Source organism: Electrophorus electricus, chromosome 14 (genome assembly GCF_041902795.1).
Source record: "Electrophorus electricus isolate QZ-2024a chromosome 14, ASM4190279v1, whole genome shotgun sequence".
NCBI lineage: Eukaryota > Metazoa > Chordata > Actinopteri > Gymnotiformes > Gymnotidae > Electrophorus > Electrophorus electricus.
This window is the reverse complement of record NC_137510.1, coordinates 20,152,587-20,167,574: the sequence shown is the minus strand read 5'-3', so window position 1 is coordinate 20,167,574 and position 14,988 is coordinate 20,152,587. Positions and strand designations below refer to the sequence as shown.

Genomic DNA, 14,988 nt, shown 5'->3' with positions numbered 1-14,988 from the left:
CTCCAGGCCTCTGAAGGCCTTAATTGACTTTTCATCCGCACGCAGCATAATTGAGTTTTAATCACCGTTTTGCATTCTGTTTTGATATTCAAATCAGCCGTGTCATCTGAGAGAAGAGGCAGTGGCTCGGCCGATTCCGCGCTGCCGCTGATGAGTGCATTCACGGGCCGACCCGCTCACCAGTCACTACAGCACTCAGAACCTGGCTCTCGGACACAAAGAGCCACTAATGGCGTCCCCCATCCCTTCACAGTAAACACTAATTAGCTCCTGTCGACTGCACGCTCTGCTGAGTGCGATGAAGGCCCGTGAAGGTGGGTAGGTGTTTTATTTTTGTGCGTATCATGAAACACCGGGAAATTAGAGCTGGCGTGACCCTCGAAAACAGCCAAGTTTCCCGCTGTCGCCGAGTGACTTCGCTGGGATGAGTGGTTGGAGCACTCACAGAGAGGCGGGGTGTCTGACAGAGGAGAGGCAGGTGTGTGTCTGTACCGCCACCGTTCTTTACTCCTCTTCAGTGCTCCCGGAGCTCTCCTCTCTGGGTGAACATGTCTCCTGGAGAGCAGCAGGGAGATTAAGGCAGTTTACAACAAACATCGATCAGAATAAAAGCACCCTGCTCATTAGTGGGCTACTGTTCAGGAGGTAAAAGTTCATTAACAGAGAGTGGGAGTCTCAAACCTTCATTACTACAGCACATGGTACATGCATGAATATCGCCAACAATGCAGGGGAACCAGAGTGGGATTGGTGGTAGCTGTGCCTACACAATCTAGTAAGATTGCTTTTGGCATTGGAATGTTCAGTCCCTAAATTATAGTCCCAAGGTGGCATTTTAATTCACATAGAAGTCATCAGGAGTGATCTGGAGTGACACTGGGCTCTTTGGAGGCAGGCAGAGACGAGTGCTTGCATGCATTGCTTTCATAAACGGTTCTCTCACTACCATGAAATGCGGGATGGCAGGCAACTTGTAAACCATTCTGTCTGGACAGGTCTTCTCTCTTAGTGACACACACACTCACACTCACGCACTCACTCACTCTTTCCCTCTCCCTCTGCCTCTCTCGGTGGTTGTGGTGTTGTGCTTCCTGGATTTCTCAGGACCATTTAATGAATGAGTGAACGTGTCACAGAGGGGCTCCATTCCATTCCAGGCTGTCAGGCATGCTGACGGTGCTCCAGCAGAGCTCCCCTCTGCCTGGGGATCAGCGGGCCCTGGCTGGGGCCCGGCTTCTACCTCCACCCCATTCATTTTCCTCGCGGCCCTTTGCCACTCTAAAACACCCCAGGAGCTCCCTGGGATAATGCAGCACATATGAGAGAGCTGCTTTAAGCTGATAAATGTATCCATTTTCGCACTTTTCTCTCCAGTCTGCTGGGGATTCTCTAGCTGTTGGTACTGTGGGCAACAAGATCCCACTCAGCTGCAGAGCCGAGAGCGAAAAATAATAAAGGCGATCCTTAGCCAAAACCTTTCACTGACATTTCAAGAATGAATAGCAATGAATACATTATTTATTTCTTTATTGGTTTTTGCATTTTTATTATGCGCAGTATCACAGCAAGCCGTAGCCAGCCCAGAGTCCAGTTAAGCATCTTTAATGCATCTTTAATCAGGCCTGTTTTCAGTTCTCACTATTATTGTCTGCTAACAGGTTTATGCCCCTTCTCAGTGCGTTAATGATATTTTGCGTTTATCTGAGCCTATGGCCTTTCGTGGGGCCCTGTAACGAGCCCTGCCATTTCCCAGGCTACAGTGTGTATCCTGCCTTCTCCTGGTCGTGTGCTCCTTTGACCCACACTGGCTGTCCATCCCCCTGCTGTTCCCACGCGTCTGTGTCTCTGCATTTCCCGTCTCTGCTTCTGGCTTTGTTTATACCTGCCTACATTTCTGAATGCTTCATTTTCTTTCTAATGGCAGGCACGTGTGCTTTTGGAAAGCCGGCCTGGCTCTGAAACGGGATTTAAAAAGAGGGACGTTTTCTCCTCGGCCCCTTTGTGTCCATCTCTCTCCTTTATTATTCCCCCCCGCACCACCATATCAAGCCAGTTTCTGCTCAATTGCCCAGATTGTAATCTTATTCTCGGGGGGAAAAAAAAGTTTGCTGGAAATGAAGCTATACATCATAGACAGCTGAGAGAGGAAGAGAGGAGAGTGAGGGGAGAGTTTGAGAAGAGGGAGGGGGACAGAAAGGAAGAGAAATGGGGAGAGGCAGGAGCATGGGGGCAGACGGAGAGAGCGAGGGGAGAGACTGAGGGGAGAGGACAAGGAGGCGGAAGATTTAAGAGGGGAAAAGGAGTGGAGATGGAGAGAGGGACTGAGTGCCAGATGGAAGGGTATTGTAAATAAGTGCTCATCTCCAACCTGACCTCCCTGCCCAACCTACCCACACCGCCTTGTTAAAGGAAGTGACATTTACAGACAGAACATTCTTCTTTTGCTGGCTGGGCATCATTAGCATTCTGATTCTGCAGCATGCTTTTCCTGGATCGCTCTTCAGCTTTTTTCTTTTTGTTTCTCTCTCTCTGTGTGTGTGTGTGTGTGTGTGTGTGTGTGTGTGTGTGTGTGTGTGTGTGTGTGTGTGTGTGTGTCATTGTCTGAGTCTTCCTTTTTGTCAGCTGTTGGTGGATACTAAGAGGGAGTGTGTGTGTGTGTGTGTGTGTGTGTGTGTGTGTGTGTGTGTGTGTGTTTGTGCCCTGCGTGTGCCTGGTTTGGTCCTCACATGTGCCTCCACTGCTGCAGCACACAGGAAGGTGCCCGTTTAGCCGTCTCCATGGAGACAGAGCAGCGATGACCAATGAGGAGCAACTGAGCCCCTGGGAAGACACTGTAGGTCTCAGTGAGGGAAAGAGATGAACTGAGAGATGGAGGGGGAAAGAGAGATGTGTGTGTGTGTGTGTGTGTGGGGGGGGGGTCTTCATGATCTTTTCTTGCACTTTGGTCAATATGCAACCTTGGAAGAATTGGCTCAGAGCACTGAAAATCCTTCAAAGGCTTGTAATCTGTTAGCAATATTGACCAAAGCTGTGTAAGTGGATAAGACATTTGTGGTTTTCTGTTTGTCACTCTGAGGTTTAAGGCTTGGTAAACACTTACCTTCACTTTAGCTCTGTGACTGTCTATTCCCATTTCCTGTATTGATTCATGCATTAGAACACAGTCCGACATTCAAATTTATTAGCACTCTTAAATGAAAACGCACGACCCTATCTGAAGTGTGTCCAGTGATATATGCAATCCCTTAATAAGACTTGCGCAATGAGAACATGCGAGTCTGCCGCACCTCGGCACCCCATGCTAAATGGCCCATGGGTGGCTGGTGTAAGGCTGCAGGCTGTGATCTGCCCTAAATCCCCTCAGCACACTCTTGCGCCCAGCTTAGCCATGTCCCGGCTGGCCTTTGGGAGGAGCTCAGGGCTAGTGAGGCTCCATCGTGTGGGCGATGGCTGCAGAAAGGTGTGAAAGGCGGCGTTTATTCCCACCTTGAGTAACCGGAGCCTGTAGGGCTTGCCTGGCTCCCCGTGTCACTCCCAGAAACGCAGGCGGTGTGTCCCAGACCTGTTGTAACATGCGAAGGAGATGGGTATTATTCTGGTGACATTTGACTGATGGGCTGTTTACTGCTGTGAGTTGCGTAATCAAGGTCTGCCTCTGTATTATACAGAGTTAGAATTTAAGTTAGCAAATAAAATAGTTAACAGTAGTAGTATAATTATTGTCAATTCAAAACATCACTGTCAGATAAAATACAATTTTATTAAGCACTTCTGAAGTCTTCACCCCCAAAGGAAGTTTTGGATGAAACAATACTGACAGCAGCCAGAACTTGATGTTAATAAATTATATATTTGTTGGCATTCAAACTCAGACTAGTTTTAGATGTGTGAAAAAGACCTCTGCTCATCTGTGGGATACACATCGCGTAACACTGGAAATGGTAGAAGTAAGTTTGTGTGGGTGTGTGTGTGCCTAAGCTGAACAATAGCTCAGGAAAATGAATCCGACAGAGAGGGAGCAGACTTTGGCTCCTGTGGAAGATGGGCAGCCCAGCATGTGCAGGTTGAAAGTAGGACAGCTCTCAGAAGGATGCTACCAAGACTGTCAGGGCAGGGGCACAGACACAGACATGAAGACCTCCTATCCCACACACACACACACACACACACACACACACAAACACACACACACACAGTGTAAAGGAAAGATGTTCACAAAAGTGCCTTTGGCCTGAGGTGGGTGGGTTTATTAGTGTGGTTGTTTGGTGAATGATCACATCTCCCTTTCAGTGTTTGAGGGATGAAAGCCTCCTCCACACTGGCTTTCTTCCCTACACTCCTCCTCTTAAACAAGAGCACACGGATGTGCTGCTTCTCAAACAGGCTGCCACTGGATTTCAAGTCCCTCCGTCATTGATCGAGTCACTTCTGAAATGGTTTCCTTAAATACAGCTCTCTACCCCTGGCTCTCTCCAGGCGGGCCTCCCTGTTCAGAGACCTCAGCCCATCCGGCGCGGCAGATCACACGGAGGGAGCGTCCTGCCCACTGGGGCCATAGGTAGACAAATCCATCTATCCTTTCCTGTCTCTTGCTCAGCCTGTTTCCGTTGGGCACTACTAAGGTTAATTAGCACATTCGATTAGGCAGATGCCTCCTCAGTCGCTTTCTCCCCTCCCTCCTCTGTAAAACCGACTTCCCTCCAGTGGTCTCTGCAAGGTCTGACTTATCCTGGATTTTTATAACTGGTCCCAATACTATGTGTGTCAAGGAAAAGCGATTACTAATGCATTCTACCTGCTGTGTTTTTGAATCTTAAATCTGGAATGATCAGAATTATTTAATGCATGGACTTTTAAATGATATAGACTCCAAAAGTAATCAAAAATAACTACAGGCAGGAATAACCAAGCAAAGCATGAATGCATTTTGGTAAACATTTCAACATGTTCCAGTGGAGCACCACATAAATTGGTCAGCTCTGTGCCTTTTGAGTTTCATATGCTTCGGTTCTGCCTCACTTGCTCAAATTGATTACACAAGCAGTTTGCCAGTATACTGTCAACATATAGATACAAGTCCATGTACTGATGTCTACTTTTATATCATTATGTAAAAAGACTATGACGATTTTATCGTGCGAGGGATGTTATCACAAAATCATAAGATTGGATGTGCTGTGTTCCTCAGACTTTAGTGGTCTGTCTGTCCAAGGACACAGGGAGTGGCTTGGCGTTGGAGCAGAGCGGTTGCCGCGGGAGCAGATGGGGCTTTAGATGTGCAGGCAGAGCTCCCAAAGGCACCTCCTGCAGCCGAGCCACAGGGTAGCCTGGTCCGGACATACACCTCCTCTCACATGCTGCAGACTACTGTGGCGTGTGTGTGTGTGTGTCTGTCTGTCTGTCTGTGAGTTTGCACATATCAGGATTCTCTGGTTTCAGTTATGATGATGCTGTCGTGATTGTTTCCACATGTGAGATGAAGAGGACGTGTGCGCATGCATGCGCCTCTTCGTGTGTTTGGAAGCAGAGTGAGCCCCTGTGGAGTGCAGGCTTGCCAGACAGATTTTTTTCCTTCTAGCCCAGTGACTGCTCAACCCTGACAGTGAGCTTTGCCCAGCAGTTGCGATGCGTCTGTCCCTGCCGGCTCCGCTTCACACCTCAGAGATGCTCGCTGACCCACGCATGAGCCCCAGGTGCACCCCCCAGGTCCCCAGGCCCCGCCCATGCTCAGTGCATGCGGACATCTCATGCTGTGCACCCCTAACGTACACATGCACAGGTCCAGAAATCTTTATTGGAGCCATGTTCTTTTACAAGCCCTTGAGTCAGCCAGTCAGGAGTCCTCCCTCCCTGACTCTTTAGAATCTTCAGTCTGGAGCTGTAAATAATGGGGAGGTTAAACACCGGTGCACTGTCTCTCTGCTGACCCCCATCCCTCTTAACCCCCCACCCCCCAGCAGAACAGTCCCGAGAGAGAGAGAGAGAGAGAGAGAGAGAGAGAGAGAGAGAGAGAGAGAGAGAGAGAGAGAGAGAGAGAGAGAGAGAGAGAGAGAGAGAGAGAGAGAGAGAGAGAGAGAGAGAGAGAGAGAGAGAGAGAGAGATATACAGAAAGGACTACAGTGACTGGGAAGGACTGGAGCCGGGATTAAGACAGATGGATCCATCAGAGTGGCTGGATGATGAATCGCAAGGCTACAGGGAGACGCTCTCCTTTATGTAAAAGAGGCGCTTTCAGATGTGGCACTGCCATAAATCAGATGGAGATTGTTCTAATTTCATTACAATGGCAGACAGTGGAGCCGCCATTACTGTGTTGCACTCTGCGTGTCTGTCTCTGTCTCTCACTCTCTCTCTCTCTCACACACACACACACACACATTTTTATTGTGCTGTTTGGACCCGGTCTGCACAGGAACGGCAAGAGCTGTGGGGAGCACAGCAAAATTGCCTTTGCGTTTGTGTTTTCATACATATTCCACAAGAGACATGAAATGGGGATGAAAGGAATACTGCTGGTCCTCTGTCTTTCCCGGCTCTGCTCCGGCCTGTACAGGCAGCAGCCGCACCTGCCCTGTGAGTGTGTGCCAGGCCCAGGAATGGCACGCGGGGCACGGTAATTCCTCTCCCAGTGCAGATGGCAGAGGGGGCTGGAGAAGTGAGCTGACATGCACAGCAAACGGGCCGCGAGCCACAGAGCTGCCCCGTGGCCTGGGCCCCAGCCCAGCGCCCATGCATTATTGATGTCGGAGCCAGGCAATGGAGCCAGACACAGAGAGGAAGGCAAAAGTGTTCCGCAGAACAGGTTACAGGGCGTTTTCTGCCTGGATGGAGGTGATGGCGTGTGTGTGTGTGTGTGTGTGTGTGTGTGTGTGTGTGTGTGTGCGTTCTCTCTCTGCATGAGCCCCATAAGCCCCTGGCCTCCCTCAGCAGGGGGCGGCATGCGCTCCAGCTGTTTTGGCTGATAAGCTGTTGCCGTGGCGTTCTCAGCTTATAGCCATGCGTCAGTGGTACCCGCTCTCCAGTGTCTGCACGACACCCGCCACTCACACATGCGCATGCGCGTGCTCACACACACACACACACACACACACACACACACACACACACACACACACACACACACACGCTTGCATTCACTGGCACATTTCCAGATCGCTCTGCACATAGATAGCGTCAGCCATGGCACGCTTGCACACATGCGACCTCCGCCTGCACAAACGCCATTGCTCCAGCTCTCTGTCCGACACACACTTCGCATGACACGCACTCTGCGCCACACAGCTGACTGATAACTCGCCATCTTTCCATCCTTCCTCAGCCTCTGTCAACAGTGCTGCCTGCTCACCCAACAAGCTCCTGACAGCTGAAGCCCCCCCCCCCCAAACACACACACACATACACAGGCGCGCACACACACACTGATACTGACAATGACGATAATTGCAGTAATGAACATGGGGATGGTAGATGTCTTCAGACGCCATCTTAGCACTTCCTTCGGGATGGCTTCATGGAACCATAGTGGGTAAACAGTGAGCATCTTGCTGAACCTGCAGCACAGATCAGGCTGTAAACACAGAGCTGATGAGTGCAGTGAGCCTTTGGCAAAGTAGCTGGAGCCTGTTTCAACACTCCGCACAACCGCTAGCTAATGCTCTTACTTCTGTTCTTCACTGCTGGGTAAGACCTCTGTTGCTGTGTTGTTGGGAGCAGACTATTGCAGATTTCTCGGCCTGCATGCTATTTTTTTCAGTGTAAAGGAACCATTAATCAGTGCATCTTTCTCAGTGCTCAGTGCTGGCTTAATTTCAGCCTAGTCAGCTCGTTATTCCATGATTCCATCCTCGTCGGTATACAGACCGTCACTCTCTTGTTGTGTCTACCTTGACGACACAATACAATACTTCCCAGGACACGGAGACACACACACACACACACACACACACACGGTTGCTGTAGCTCTTATTATGTCCTCCTCTGTGTGTACGTGTGTCTGGGGCAGTCCCGCAGCCACTGCAGGAACAGTGATGACACTGACACAGCTCCACGCAAAGGTCAGTAAACAGCAGCTCATTTCTCCTCCTGCAGACTGAAAGGGAAATTGTTTTGCTGTGGTGGGAGTCACGGCGTGTGCACAACCTGACTGGCTGACCTGTCAGTGTCGGTCATCATGCAGGAGCCTCATTTAACTGGCCCTAATGCAGGCAAGTCTCTGTCTCTGTCTCTCTCTGTCTGTCTGTCTGTCTTTCCCCCCTGTGGTTCCCCCAGCCTCAGGTGTGGAGGTCCTCTCTACAAAATCAGGCAAGCAGAGGAGCAGGATCAGATGAAAGATTCCCACATTAAAATAAACTCCAGGCGCATTCCCAGAACTCGTTACCTCCACATCCTCACACTAGTGTGCTTCAGAAGGGCTGCACTCAAGGTTTTCGAGGCGAGACGCTTTACGAGATTAATATCCGCGTGTGGGTGTGTGGCGTGTATGCGCTCGTGCGTGTGTGAACTAGCCGTTGGCTGTGTGCAGCAGTGTTTTTCCCTTCTGTGGTAAGGACAGGGAGAAGCAGGGCCTCTTGGCTCAGACTTCACTCACACTGGCGCTGGCAACCCAAAACCCAGAGTGCCATTAGCAGAACAAGGCTACACACACACACATGCACGCCTGGCAGCCTATGACCCGCTATTTTCCACAAGCTTGCTCCAAAGCGGATGAGTGTGCCAGCCTATTACACGGTGCTGCTAGGGGCTCCCCTCAAAGCAGCCAGTCAGAGCTCCCATTCATTCAGTGCATGTTTACACAACCCACTTCATAAAGCCCCGCCTGCTAGGCTGGGCCTGCTAGGCTGGGCCTGCTTCTCACCACGGCCCTTTCACTCACTGCTGTTTCTCCTGAAGACGGTTGTGCTGCAAAGAATTCGGTGATTAGACAGGATAAGTCAGTGCCACTTATCTATAGTCTATGAAAACTAAAAAGATGAAAAGATTCCTGTCTTTTTTGGGTGGGTGGGTGGGTGTGTGTGTGTGTGTGTGTGTATGTGTGTGTGTGTGCACGCGCATGGTGTGGTGTGGTGTGGTTATATAAAGGGGCCAGACGCACAAGCCATATTTCTAATGCTCCCCGTCACTGTACTGCAATAGCTTTATTGATCCCTCTTAGTGGATTTTTGGTGGCATTTGCTCATTGTGTTCCTGCGTTCATTGCGGTTGAGAGTTTATTGGATACCGAATATGTGCACAGAAGACCAAATGGTTCTTTCTGACTGCATTGCAGAATTCTGCAGGCTCTTTGACACACATTTGAATAATGTTCTATTGCTGGTAGTCAGTCAGTTTGAAGTTGATTTAATTTTGAAAAAGAATTAGGATATTAGCTTGAGTTTTGTGGGCAATGTTTCATTTCTAGGTGAAAGGCCATCTGATATCCCTTGAGTCTGAGAGATGGGGGGGGGGGGAGACGGGACACAGATTTGTAATACTTTCCATGAACTGCCCCACTTTGTTTAAGCAGAGTAGGGTTGTTGTTTTTTAAAACATTTTTAAGGAATTTTTTTTTTTTTTTTTTTTGGGAAACAGTAACATGGTGGGCCAACAGAAACAGGTAGAGAGATGTTAGCTAATTACCATTTGAGTGCAATGCCAGATTTGTAAACCCCTGTGAGCTATATGCTCAGAAAGTGCACTGCTAACCTGTGCTGTGCCGTCACTATTGTTAACCCTATGCTGTGCCGACACCATCGTTAATCCTGTGCTGTACCAACACACACATTCACTCAAGACAGGCTTTCATACTTGCGCGCACACACGCACGCACACACACACACACACACACACACATATCAAACAATGTGTCTGAGGGGTGTACAGTGGGCTGGGTGACCCTTTTGAGCAGTGTGTGTTTGTCCAGCCTGGCTATCGATTGCTCCATCGAATAATCGAATGAGAAGTACTTTTGCCTTATTAAAGAGCAATAATAAATATACAAGCAGAAGACAGTTCTCTTAAAATGAACAACTAATTGGTTTCTACTTTAGAAAAATCTGTATTTTTTTTATTGCTTAAGTTGCATACAGTATCTGTCAAAACTCAACATAATTTAAGTGCAATATTACATTCGTGGTTTTAAATAAAACATTTTCTGAAATGCAAAAACAAGTAAATAAAAATAAAAAATAAAAATGGTATCCGGGATATTTTTTCCATGAAGTTTTTATTTTTCTTGTGTTTTTCAAGATATGTGCAGAACATGATTGTGTTGCGTTTTGTCAAGTCATTAAACATCACTTTGATGAAACTGGTGTAGTGATTGTTGATATGAATGGCAAACACCAAATAGTTTGGTTTACACACATGAAAAATATAAACCAGGTAAAACTAATAATTTGTCATTTGCTACTTTCATTAACTTTTACAGTGCACTCTGGGCCTTAACATTTGTGTGAAAGCAGAAAGAGTTCTTGAAAACAATAGAAATATGTAAAGAAAATATGTGCAAAAATCCTTCAAAAGTCACTTATGGCTTATTTATACTATCCTCCCACCCTTTTACAGTAGAAGTAATACAGTGTCACCTCACATTGTTTTGGTGTGCTCCCACATTTTTTTTTTTTTTGCAAGCAAGCTTAGTATTTAGCTACTGAATCTGTTTTTGGCTTGATGGGTGTTTTACATATTTTTCGAGCAAGGCACGATGGGGCATAGGAATGCCGTGCATATAGTTCTATGGATTAAAATAAGCTTCGACGCAAGGAATTTGGATCAATGATTTTTAGTAATCGGGTTACTTGAGTTTCTAGAGGAGTCATTTTCGCCATACCTGGCTGTGAATGACACAAGCACTGGAGCAAAAATGGACAATTGATCTGGAAGCTTTGGGGCCTGAGTGACTTGAATTCTCTGAAATTCTGAAGAGAAGGGAGAACGGGTTGAGCTGGAGATGGGAGAGGGTTGAGCTGGAGATGGGAGCGGGTTGAGCTGGAGATGGGAGAGGGTTGAGCTGGAGATGGGAATGTATTAAATGCTCTTGGTTAACTTGACAGCTTGGAACATTGGGCTATAATAAGAGATGTGAGTGAAAAAAATGGAGAGAATTTTTTTATAACAGGGAAAGACTGCTGTGTCAGTCAAATAAGTTGGCTGAAAAAAGTCCTCAAAGGCAGAGCTTTACTTGCAATTAGATAATTCACTTCATACAACTAAAAGACATTGAACTTGCCGATATCTCTCTCGGCTCAGTGCTATGAGGTCTTGTGGTTTCTGCTACTGTGGCCTTGAATGCACAACATTCGTCGCATATCAAAGGCAAGACTAGTGGAACGCCGTCAGTAGCAGTGACCAGCCCCTGGCACACTGTTCAGGAATGGACGTGGAACTGCGGAACAGAAAAGGCTGCGGCTTTCTATTCCGGGGCCTAGTGCATTTCCCTGAGTGCTTGGCGAGACTTGGAATGCTGCTTTGGTTGAATGGCTGTGCTATATCTAGTGAACAGCTCTGAGGAATGAGATTGCACCCAGCGCAGGGCAGAGGGCCATCTCCACATGCTGCGTGTGCTCTTGTGGTTTGAATTTCCTTGCTGGTTTTGGCACAGCCGTTGAATGAACAAAGATGGTGATGTACAGATGTCAGTGACATTGTGGCCTGAAGCATCAGGAGACCATGGCCAGGAGGTTTGACAGACGCAGTATGTAAGAACCCCGTAGACGGCTGCAGGCACTGGAGCGCCCGGCTAGCTCATGTCTGCTCCTCGTCGCCTCATCTCAGATTCAGAGATTTCAACAGATATGAAGTTTCATCATCCCATGAGATGCGTGTTTGCAGACAGCAGCAGAGATTAGAGGGGCGGGAGAAGGAGAGTAGATAGGCGGTGAGAGAGTGCCGTTGACTTGGAGACCAGATTTCATTATCTGCATTAGCTATGCATGGCCACGGTTACTCAGAGCCAGGTAATGGGAAGGGGTGGACGGATGAGGTTTTCCCATGTCTTTAGGGATCCAGGATGGGGCCTGGATGTAGAATCGCACGCCTAATCCTGGATTATCTGTGTGTGTGTGCGTGCGTACGTGCGTGTGTGTGTGTGTGTGTGTGTGTGTGTGTGTGTGTGTGTGTGTGTGCTGGCAGAAGAGATAAGAAGATCCATAAGGACTTCTTTGTTTGCAGCTCCTGCACTTCCGCAATGTCTTTAAATCTTTTGTTCCACAAACAGAGAGAAGAAATGGGCTACACTGCTGGAAAGAGCTTGTGAAGTGGTGAGGAAAAATTCCACGAAGAGGCTGCTTTATCCCAAGGCCACCAGGGCTGACACTTTTCTTTTTCATCGTAATGACTGTCATAGTGTGGCTGGCCAAGAGAAAATTGTGGTTTGTGTTAGGCTTGGTAAGATATCTGACCCAGGGGCAGCTTCTCCTGGTCAAAGAAAACAGGAGAAATTAGTCATGGCAGCGGTGCCATTTTCTGACGTGTTTATTCTGAAGCCGCAGGTCCTGCGCTTTTTCACAGAGCTATTTTTTGATGCTGCTGTTTTTGGTGTCATGGATCTTACATGCATAGGCTGGTATCTCTGTTCCACCTCAGCCAGCCTTTCCTGTAATACCACTGGGGGTTTGTTTATTTACTCAAATGCTGAAGTTGGCCCTATTTTGTGGCGGGGGTGGGGTTGGGGTAAACTGTGATTGTGATTTTTCCCTTTCCCTTCCCAGGTTGGAGTGATTACATGTCTAGGTTGTTCCAGTGACTTGTCAGCTTGACAGAAGCATACATCACACCTTGCTGTCTCTAAAATGCTTCTCCCTCTCCTTTAACACGCTCATCATCCCTTCATCCATCATTCCATCACTCCACCTCCACCGCCTGCTAAATGAGGTCTATGGTTTGCATTTCTAGCAAAAGCCCCTTCCCCCGGGAATAGTGATCGGTTTGTAGCCATCCTGTGTGGGTTTAGGCGGAGGCGGAGTGGTGGTACATTCAGCCCCCATGACTTGATTTTTAATAAAGGCATGCTGGGAGCTGTCCAGCTGTCAGTCCAAGTACTGCATGCTGCTTTCAAGGTGATTTATGTCCAGCAAGGCTCTTAGATTGTGTTTTCCTGCATTGCCATGTTCATGCAAGCGTTGGCAGCCCACCATGGCAGGAACCAAGAGCGGATGCTTACGTTTCCAGTGGAGGATTGCTTCGGTGTGCAGGTGATGTATAAAATACGGCGGGACTTTGGTCTGCCTTCAGGCTCTTTCTGTGTCCCTTTTACGCCTCATCAAGGTTGGGACACATGCGGACATGGATAACAGACATGCAGAATTCTAGAAAGCGCTGTTTTTTAGGTTAGTTGCACAGTGATTGTGCTCATGGTTTTTGCTGCATGACTAAATAGAAAGGCCGTTGTAAGGTCAGTGCGTGTGGCGAGTTGTCTGAAGTGAGCTGCGCATGGGGGTGGCGACGGTGGTGGTTGGACACAGGGAGATATGGGAGGGCTGAAAGGCTACCTGTCAAACTGCAGAGCTAGAACAATGAGGTTTCCCCAGCTGGCACACCGGGCTGGAGAGGAAAAGGGACAAGTCAGGGTCATGTTCATTTTGACCAGCACCAGGGGGGGGGAGCGAGAGAGAGAGAGAGAGAGAGAGAGAGAGAAAGAGGTATATTCTGTTAGCAACCTACCACCTTTTCCTGTGTGTTTCTCACCAGCCATAATTTTGGGAGCACTTGAAATGCATCAGCAGTGCACTTGTGAAGCTGCAGCCGAAGGGGGTGTTTGTGTAAAACAGCTGACGAAGGAAGAACCGACTGCAAACAGCTGAACAGCTGCAAGAGACGGAGAGATGGAAGTTTACGACATCCTGACAGGACCTCTCCATCCGTTCCCATGACATCAGAGCAGGGACCAGTGACCTGGCCCTCTGCAGCCTGAACCCTGGGCCAAGGGCCTTGGAAGAAACCCCTGAGCCCATACACAAGTCCCTTTCTTCCCCAGGCACAATGCTCAGAGAACCTTCTACTGAGCACGTAAAACTTTTTTATTCCAAAAGCATTCCTTTTAATACTTTCTATGATGCGACTACTGTTTAGAATAGCTAAAATAACAATTCCGCTTACTTAGGCTCATACTGACAAATATTTAGAGCCCTGATGTCTCAGATGAGCAGCTGTATGTTCTTGCCCTCATTCACACCCAAGGCTGCTTCCAATAGACTTTCGGCAAGCTTGGGCATGGACTAATGAGAACATCCATTTTCATTTGTTGTTCACTGGAAATCACTTTTCCTCCTCGTTGGCACCCCTATACTCTTCCTCAAAGTTGTGCTGGAGGTTTCATTGATTTGAGAACCCCAAAGCTTCCTATGACTTGGGCCTGTATTTAAGATGGAGGTTGGCTTGGTTTATATTTTTGAACCAGTCATAAAATGTAGGTTTGGATGTTGGCTTGGATTATAATTTTGACCCAGTCAAAAGATGCATGGTTGGAGGTTTGGTGTCTGTGGCTGGGTCCAGGTAATTCTTTTTAGCATGATTTGGCCTCTGCAGGAATGTCAGGGTCATTTTACCCTGGCCTCTTTGTCCTTTCTTTTTTATCATTTCACGTCTCATGGACAGTGTGAAAAAACTATCTCCATCTCTCAGGGCATACCCATATGTCTGGAGTGAAAGATGAAATGCCGCTGTGAATGGCACTGTCAGCCTTGCAGGAATCAAACTCTCACACTCCTACAGGCGAGAGAGGGAGAGAGAGAAAGAGAGAGAGTCATGCCTACTGGAATGTTTGCTAATTGGTTGAGGTGCAAGTAATGATATGAAGCTGAGATTGGTGCCATTACAATGAGTTTTTCCCACTGTTTCCAATTGTGCATTTGTGTTTATACATGTGTATGCATGCACTCGCCCACAGGACACTGTAACTAATCAATATTTCCACTGGGGGCAGATGAGCTGTAGCGTCTCTGACTGCATTGTACTAGATGCACATGTACTTGCACACAAATGCACAAGACCCTTGCATCACTAGCTGTTTTA

At 47.9% G+C, this 14,988-nt stretch overlaps 1 protein-coding gene across 10 annotated transcripts in view; it reads left to right on the top strand.

The window, feature by feature from the left end:
• Positions 1-14,988, top strand: part of sema6cb (semaphorin 6Cb) — a 97,834-nt gene that overhangs the window by 22,983 nt on the left and 59,863 nt on the right. For 8 of the 10 annotated variants that reach the window (XM_081695826.1, XM_081695825.1, XM_081695820.1 and 5 more), the window contains 2 exons: positions 2,747-2,833; positions 4,477-4,558. The exons of 1 other annotated variant lie outside the window; for it this stretch is intronic. In XM_081695826.1, coding sequence (XP_081551952.1) covers positions 2,795-2,833; positions 4,477-4,558 — 121 coding nt within the window. In that variant the 5' untranslated portion in view covers positions 2,747-2,794. Of the gene's footprint in view, positions 1-2,746; positions 2,834-4,476; positions 4,559-8,088; positions 8,205-14,988 lie in introns of all 10 variants that reach the window. One more of the 10 variants, XM_035530525.2, reaches the window with a different exon arrangement.